This window comes from Petaurus breviceps, unplaced genomic scaffold, assembly GCF_028583685.1.
Source record: "Petaurus breviceps papuanus isolate PSGF00001 unplaced genomic scaffold, PetGlider_PUasm1.0 90784, whole genome shotgun sequence".
NCBI lineage: Eukaryota > Metazoa > Chordata > Mammalia > Diprotodontia > Petauridae > Petaurus > Petaurus breviceps.
In genome coordinates, this window is record NW_027187345.1 from 9032663 (window position 1) to 9041996 (window position 9334).

Sequence of the window (9334 nt, forward strand, 5' to 3'; positions counted from 1 at the left end):
GGGGGGATGATGGAAGGGAGGGCAGCCTGGGGGGGAGGGAAGTTGGAAGCACCCACTTTTGAAAAGGGAGGGGATCAAAGTAGAGAATAGAACAAGTGGGATGTGGGATAGGAGGGAGGGAAATATAGTCAATCTTTTACAATATATCTGCTGTGTTATTGTTTTGCATTAGCCACACATGTACAACCTATACTGAACTGCTTATCTTCCCAGTAAGGGTGGGTGAAGGGAGGAAGGGAATGAATCTGGAATTCAAAGTTTTAAAATCAAATGTTTAAATATATATATACTATTATCAAAAAAAAAAAAAAGAAAGGGAAGAATCTGGGGAAAGAACAGGATTTTATTGCAGTTCAGAAATGAGATAACTGCCTGAACTATGGTAATAAGAGTAGTAATAGAAAGAAAGGAACATATGCAAGAGATCTTGTGAAAGAAGACTTAACCAGACCTAAGGCTGTCATTGAAAGACAAGGGAGAGTCAGAGGATCTCAGAGCTTTGGGCCTGGTTGAATTGTGGTGATATCAATGGAGATAGAAAAGAAATAAGGATTCAGCAATGTGCTGTAGTGAGAAAGATCCCTTGATTTGGAGACAAAAGATCTGGTTCAGATTCTGGCTCTGCTACTTATATGTGTGATTTTGGGTAAATCATTTTACTTTCCTGGGTTTCAGTTTCCTTATCCATAGGGAATAGGTTAAACTCAGTGGTCGTGAAGGTTCCCTCCAGCTCTGAATCTATGATCTAATGATCCTACAAGCTAGTTTGAGAGGATTTGGGCATTATGTGGGTAGTTTTAGACATTGTTTTGAGGTGGTTGTGAGACAAGTGGAGATGGACCTTGGAATTGGAATTGGACCTTGGGAAATCTAATGACTTAGAAGTATACTTTTTGGAGTTGCAGTTATCCGTTCCACATCTAGGGTGTTAGGGGTACGATATCCCCTCCATCTGGAAAATCTACATAAAAATTTTTGGCCCTTGCTTTATACCAGAGAAGTATGAATTTTTTCTTTTATGCAGTGTTTACGGTACCTTATTGTAAAATGTAGGTTGACATTATATAATTCACATGTTTTATGCATTTATTAGTTTCTAAATTTTTTCTGTTTGTCTACTGGCCTTTGTGTGTCATCTCCAACTTCTGCAAAACTCCCCCAAAATTCTCATTTAATTTCTTATGCTGGCCCTCATGGAAACTGATGGGGAAGGTCGTGATGTAGAACAGATAACTATATATTAATGATAAATAAAGCTAGTGAAAGTGAATGACATGTCAGATGAGAGCTTGTAAAAGACTATGCAGTGTTGCAATCTGTAATGCTTTATATTTAGGACTAAATATTCTTTTTAAAGTAGAAGGACAATTCTCAGCTCACATGGAAAAAAAGGATATATCTATCAATCACATAATTTGAATTTTCTGTTTTTACTTATTATACTACTGATATTCCCTGAGATAAACTTTGCAGGTGTTTAGTCTTATCTGTAAATAAAAAACAGAACTGGCTCTATGGGCATCATTAAATTTAATGTTATATTTCTTTTTTCTTTCAGTGGTTGGATGATTCAAGGATGTTTTTTACATATTTAAATAGTTTTATTGTATTAAAAAAAATGTAAAAACCATTCTAAGCTTACTGGAAATACAAAAACAGGGTGGGCCAGAATCTAAAGTCTTAGTTTTCAACTTAAAATGGAACTTGCCTGTTAAGATAATCCTTTTGTAGACCAATTAACTTTACACAATGAAAAATCTTGGTTCCATAAGCATCATTCCTACTTTTATCAGTCAACAGGTATTTCTTAAACATCTTTTCTATGCCCCGCACTATTCTGGATGTAGTGAGGGACACAATTCTTGTTCTCGTAGAATTTATAATTTAGTTACAGAGATTAATTACACATCTTAAAAAATTCATATCTGCTCATAAAACTTATTAATGAAGTGCTAGATTGTGCAATATCAGCTATAAATAATGTAGGAATTGAAAAGGACAAATTGGAAGACTAGAGTCATTAGGGAAAACTTGATAGGGGAAGCTGAAATTGAACTGGACTTTAAAGAATGAGGACAATTTGAGTAAGTGAGGATGCAGAATATCATGTAGTAATGAAGATTTTGTTGTTGAGGCATTGAGAGTGGCCTGACTTGAAGTAGGAGCAGCTGTTAGCAGAATAGTGTTAAGCAGGGGGAACCAAATTCTAGAAAACATTAAGGATCAGATTATGGTAGTCCTTGAAACCATGGTCAGCTGTCAGATGTACGTAGGACATTAGAAATATAAAAGGGATACAAGAAATTTAAAAATCTAGCATCACCACCTTTAAAAAGTGTATTAAGGAGTATTAACATATTTTAATTTTTTAATTAAAGACTTTAGAATCTTCCTTTAGTAATAATACTCATTATTTCAAAGATTTAGCATGATTTCATCTTTAAAATAATGGAAGAAATGTACACTCAGTATTTATAGTCTTTAAAGAACAAACACATGTCCAATTTTCTTAATTTTAGATAATGCAGACAGCAGTACACTCCATGCAGTGACCTTCCTTCGAACTCCTGAGATTCTCACAGTAAATTCAATTGGACAATTAAAGATATGGGATTTCAGACAGAAAGGAAGTGAACCCTCTCAGATACTGTCACTGTAAGTTTTGGTATACAATTTGTTTTTTATTGTACATATTCCTCCACAAATGCCCTATTCTGGTACTACATTGTGGTAGGTTAGTGATCTTGGGTTTTTGAAGGCCTAGGCCAGTATCAGGCTCTACAAAAATTGAAAGGTTTTCGTTTTTGTACCTGGCCATAGACTATTTGTAATCAGAAAACCAGCCTAACTATATAGAAGCTTAACCAACAAGTTGTCTACTAGGTAATAATAATAATAGTTATTATTGTTATAGCTAACATTTATGTAGTACTTAATATATGCCAGCACTATGCTAAGCCCTTTATAATCATTATTTCATTTGATCCTCACAACAACCCTGGAAGGTAGGTGTTGTGAGGTAAACAGAGGTTAAATAGCTTACCCAGGGTCACACAGCTAGTAAGTGTTAAAGGTTGGATTTGAGCTCAGTTCTGTCTCAAGGCCTAATGCTATATCCTCTGTGCCACTTAGCCTAGCCATAAGCACCCATGAAATTAATACATGATAATATATCAGTTGGACACCTCTAAGTGCAGATCCTAATCTAGCCATATCTCATTCTGTGCAGCTCTTGTCTGTGTGCTATAAACCATCGTGTGTTAAAGGCCTTCTATTAGGTCTCTTTATTTCATTGAATCCATTATAGTTTTTAAGCAGTACATTTCTTATCACTCTTACTACACAAATGACTCAGCTCCTTTTCTGATTATGTTTCTTGATAGAGGTCCCTTAAACAACTTTTTCATAGACATTTTTGTTTGTCGTGTGCACTTTCATCCACCAAGCATCTCTCTTTTGATGTCTGGATCACATACAATTTTGATCCTTTGAAGATTGTGGTGCCCCATCTTTTGCAAACATGCAGTGTTGTTAAAATAATATTAGTATTAATGTAACAGTTACAAGTAATATAAAATGTTCATGTTTTAAGTGCTTTGCATGCTTTATGATCTTCAGTAGTTTTGTGAGGTTTGTACTATACTTAAGATTTTTTTTATGATGAAAATAAAGATACTCTTGACAGCTTACTTCCATTTTCTGCCTAGTGTCATCTTTCTAATTTCACTTATAAATACTTTTGTGATCATCTGACTTCATTGTCTCATGCCAGATTTTCACCTCCATTGCTTTTTGCTCTTTTATTAAGTGATACTGCTCATATGCTCTCCTACATAATCTTTTACAAATGAATTTAAGCTTAAAAAGGTTATTGCCTTTGGCTACTATGACTTTTTGCTTGCCAAAGAGATCCTAGTGATCGCTATGTAAAGATTCTGTGTTCTTTTGTTTTCCTTATAGAGACTGGTTAGGTTTCTGTAGGAAATAGTTATATTCAAGGTCATCATCTGGACTTCTGTTTTCCACTTTTTTTTTTTTGCAATAGCCTATTTATGCTGTAATTGTATACCTTATTTTCTCATTGTCTTCTGATTCTTGTCAAGTCAGCATCACTTAAGTGCCTGCTATGTGCCAGACACTGTGCTAAGCCAAGGACTCAAAGAAAGGCAAAAATGATCTTTTGCCTTTAGAAATGGAGAAACAACATGTAAGCAACTATGTACAAAAAAAGGTATCTATATTGATACATTGATAATGTTTTAGCTATGATAAATTGGAGGTAATCTCAAATGGGAGGCACTAGCAGCTAAAGTATTGGGAAAGGCCTCTTGCAAGAGGTGGGATTTTAACTCAGATTTGAAGGAAGCCAGGAGGCAGAAATGAGGAGGAAGAGAATTCCAGGCATGATGGTGTAAAAGCCACACACAAGCAGCTTCCAGGTTCTGATTACATAGTATAGTGAGCTCTCTGTTCAGTCACAGCAAAACATTCATGGAAAATCAAAATATAGCATTCACAATGTTACAACATTACAGAAAATCAAAGTAGAGCATTCACCATGTCACAACTCAACAACTTATCACTAAAATGGCTACAGTTTTCACCAAAGTGGTCACATGGTTTTCAACAAAGTACATTGGTTTAGTCAATCAACAAAGTACAAAAGTCAAAGTTCTCCACCCCTAGGTCACAGTAAATCATATTCTTCTTGGTCAGTACACAGTATCCAAGTAGATGATGACTCATTTTGTTTCGGCAATGAGACAAAAACTTTTTTTTAATTAAATGAAACAGATAAAAATTAAAATTGGCCTCTGTCCTGTGCAAACCCCCTTTGTAGCGATAATAGAATACAAGAGATTCATCCAGTGACCTGATTTAATATGCTACTAGAAGAGACTAAACCACAACATGGTTATACTTCCTATAGGTGAAACAACTAGAAAAAAAAGGTGCAGTTGAATAAAAAGATATCTCACAGATCCACTTCAAAGAAGTGAATAAAAGGCTAGAATTGTATACCCTAAGACAACAGTAGACATTTCATGGGTCTCTTGTTACTTCTTTTATTTCAAATGCTTTATTAACTTCTGATTTACATCATTCATTTTCGCCACATTTTGAGTTACAAATTTTCTCCCCATTTTTCCCCTACCCACTGCCCCAAAATAGCAGTCCCACAGGATATCCCCTCCTCCAATCTGCTCTCTCCCATATTTTCTCTCATACCCCTTTCGACTTTTGCAGTGGATCTCTATGCCTCAGTGCCTGTATCTTATTTCCCAATTACATGTAAGATAGTATTAATAATAGTATATATATATTTGAATATTTGATTTTAAAACTTTGAATTCCAGATTCATTCCCTTCCTCCCTTGCCACCCACCCTTACTGGGAACATAAGCAGTTCAGTATAGGTTGTACCTGTGTGGCTAATGCAAAACAGTAACATAGTAGATATATTGTAAAAGACTAACTATATTTCCCTCCCTCCTACCACCTCCCACTTGTTCTATTCTCTACTTTGATCCCCTCCCTTTTCAAAAGTGGGTGCTTCAAACTTCCCTCCCCCCCAACCTGCCCTCCCTTCCATCATCCCCTCTCTCATCCTCTTCCCCTCCTACTCTCCTGTAGGGTGAGATACCCTATTTAGTGTGTATTTCATTCCCTCCTCAAGCCAAAATTCAATGGGAATAAGGTTGACCCATTCCCTTTTGCCTTCCTATTCTTCCCCTCTATTGTAACCATTTTCCTTTGCCTCTTCTATATGAGATAGTTTACCCCATTCTGTCTCTCCCCATCTCCTCTCATTATATTCCTCTCTCACCTCTTAATTTCACCTTTTAAGTATCATCCCTTCCTATTAAATCGGTCCTGTGCCCTCTTTCTATGTATACCTATAAGCATATGTACACACATTCACATATGTATTCATATGCCCATATACCCTCATATATAGACACATACACATATATATATATATATATATATATATATATATATATATATTTCTATTCCCTTCAACTACTGAGAAAAGTTTCATAAGTTATAATTATTGTTTTTCCATGTAGGAATGTTAATAGTTCAGCTTTGATAAGTTCCTTATGATTTCTTTTCCGTTTGCCTTCTCATGCTTCTCTTGCTTCTTGTATCTGAATGTCAAATTTTATATTCAACTCTGGTTTTTCATTAAGAATCCTTGAAAGTCCTTTATTCCACTGAATGACCATATTTTCCCCTGAAACATGATAGTCTGTTTTGCTGGGTAGGTGATTCTTGGTTTTAATCCCAGCTCCTTTGACCTCCAGAATATCATATTCCAAGTCCTTCGATCCCTCAGTGTAGAAGCTGCCAGATCCTGGGTTATCCTGATTGTGTTTCCACAATATTCAAATTGTTTCTTCCTGGCTGCTTGTAATATTCTCTACTTAATCTGGGAATTTTGGAACCTGGCTATAATATTCCTAGGATTTTTCTTTTTGGGATCTTTTTCAGGAGGTGATCGGTGGAGTCTTTCAACCTCTATTTTGCCCTCTCGTTCTAAAACATCAGGGCAGTTTTCTTTGAGAACTTCCTGGAGGATGATTTCTAGGTTCTTACTTTGATCATGGCTTTCAGGTAGTCCAATAATTTTAAAATTATCTCTCCTGGATCTATTTTCCAGGTCAGTGCTTTTTCTCATGAGATATTTCACATTGCCTTCTATTCTTTCATTTGTTTGGATCTGTTTAACAGCATCTTGATTTCTCATAAAGTCATTAGCTTCCATTTGCTCCAATCTAATTCTGAAGCAATGATTCTCCTCAGTGAGCTTTTGAGATTCTTTTTCCATCTGGCAAATTTGGCTTTTTAAGGCATTCTTCTCCTCATTGCCTTTTTGAGCCTCTTTTGCCATTTGAGTTAGTCTATTTTTAAGGTGTGATTTTCCTCAGTCAGGCTGTTGACTCTCATTTCATAATTTTCTTGCATTGTTCTCATTTCTCTTCCCAATTTTTCCTCCACTTCTCTTATCTGCTTCTTAAGGTCCTCTATGGCCTGTAACCAGCTTGTATTTTCCTTTGAAGCTTTTGGTGCAGGAGTTCTGACTTCACTGTCTTCCTCCTGTTCCATGCTTTGCTCCTTTTTGTCCCCAAAATAGGAGTGTAATGTTGGAATCTTCTGTCTGCTTTGTTACCTTTGCCTGCTCATTTTGCCACTCAATTACTTGACTTTTGGGCTTTTTGGCACAGTAGGACTCTGCCACCAGACAGGGGAGCTTTCGTCCCAAACGCTGGGGTTTTCTCAGCTGCTGGAGGTATTAGACGGGTGCCCTCTCTGAGGTCTCCACACGCTCTGGCAAGCTGGACACACACCCCAGGACCTCCACCCTAGACTGCAATCCAGATCCAAGAAGGTTAAAGCAAGAGCAATTACCCCTCAGACTGGTGCTTGGTCTCCCTAAACTCTGCAGGCCAGGAGCTGAAGCTGCCAAGTGGTGCTGGCTGGCTGTGCCGGCGTCTGGGGGCAAAAGCCACGCATTCCCACCTTCTGGGTCCCAAAGTCCAGATTGCACTGACCTCTCACTTTGTCCTTTGCATCTGTGTGTTGATAAATCTGGAAACGGCCATAGCTGCTGCTGATCTGGAGTCCCTGCAGCTGGTCAGGCCCGCCCTGTGGCTAAAGCCTCCGTGTGGGGCTGGGCTGGGCGCTATAGCGCTGCACTAACCGATTCCTACTGGCCTGCCGGGCTGTCCTTAGTGAGAGGTTAGCTTCTCAGTGTCATTTTGTGGGTTCTGCAGCTCCAAAGTTTCTTTAGAGTCCCCTTTTCACATGGATTGGGGAAGGGGGAAGCCTGAGCAGCGGGGATGTCCTGCTTCTACTCCTCCATCTTGACTCCCCTCTTGTTACTTCTTCATGCACTGGCAGAAATGAGCCCCATGAAAGTAAGAGAAGCTTATGTCACAATATCTTCTACAGAGGATGAAGAAGTAAAAAAAAAAGTTCTTCAGAGTTGACAAAATTTATGGTGTAGTGGAAAGATCACTGTATTGGGAGTCAGAAGATCTGGAGTCAAACCCCAGCTCTTTTTGTTGTTCTTTTACATTGAGCAAGTCATTTACCCACTCTGTACCTCAGTTTCCTAGTCTGTAATATCAAAGACTTTGAACATCCTTTCTAGATATAAAGTTGATACTATAAACAAAAGTAACATCTGTCTTGATACTGAAGTGGAACCTCAAATAGAAAACACTAAATCACCAAATAGCATCATAGCAAATGAGATTAAGTATATCTTCACAGAAAGAAAACAACTGGTTACCAAAGTGGTAATCTTTCAGAATCAACTGCCTGAATGTAGTCAGATGATCAACTTTGTTTTTTTTTTAATTGGTTATTTATTCATTTTTAGGAATTAGTTTATTTGTAGTTTTCAGCATTCACTTTCCATAAGATCTTGAGTTTTGAATTTTCTCCCCCCTCTCCCTCCCCAGAATAGCCTGATACAGGCTGTACCTATACATTCATATTAAACATTTTCACATTAGTCATGTTGTAAAAAAGAATTAGAACTCATGGGAGGAACCATGAGAAAGAAGAAACAAAAAAAAGAACAATGTTTCGATCAGCATTGAGACTCCATAGTTCTTTTTCTCTATGTGGATAGCATTTTCTATCATGAGTCCTTTGGAGGTGTCTTAGATCCTTACATTGCTGAGAAGAGCCAAGTCTTATAAAAACGAGTCATCACACAGTGTTGCTGTAATTGTATACTGTGTTCTGGTTCTACTCACTTCATTTAGCATCAGTTCATGTAAGTCTTTCCAGGTTTTTCTGAAGTCCAAGATAAACTTTCTTAAAGAAAAGATGGAAATGAGAACCAAATTAGAAGATAAAAGATGTAAAGTTATTTGAATTAAATATTTCTTTTAGCCTAAATTGTTAATTCCTTGAGGGCAGAGACTGTCTTCCTCCTTTTGTATCCCCAGAGCCCAACACACTACCTGACATAGTAGTAGACAATAATGCTGATTGATTGATTTTGAAAAATGGCTCTGATTTTTGTGATTTCTCATATAAGTTTACCTAGTGCAAAACCATCATGAGCCGCAGCAAAGAGCCAAGAAACCTCAACCAGCAAATAGTCTCCAGACCTAGCAAAGTAATGTGGCAGCTATAACCAATATGTATTTAGTATAGAGCCATAATGATAGCTGATATTTATATATAGCCTTTTTACTTTGCATATAGTATTTCATTTGATCCTCACAACTCTGTGAGGTGGGTGCTATTATCATTATTGTTACCGTGTTTCCCCGATAATAAGACCTATCCCGAAAATAAGCCCTCCCCTTAC

The 9334-nt window shown here is 37.2% G+C and overlaps 1 protein-coding gene across 1 annotated transcript in view; it reads left to right on the forward strand.

Annotated features, from left to right (window-relative positions):
• Nucleotides 1–9334, forward strand: part of NUP43 (nucleoporin 43) — a 28006-nt gene that overhangs the window by 12134 nt on the left and 6538 nt on the right. Inside the window, exon 5 of the mRNA XM_069069742.1 lies at nt 2520–2657. Coding sequence (XP_068925843.1) covers nt 2520–2657 — 138 coding nt within the window. The remainder of the gene's footprint in view (nt 1–2519; nt 2658–9334) is intronic.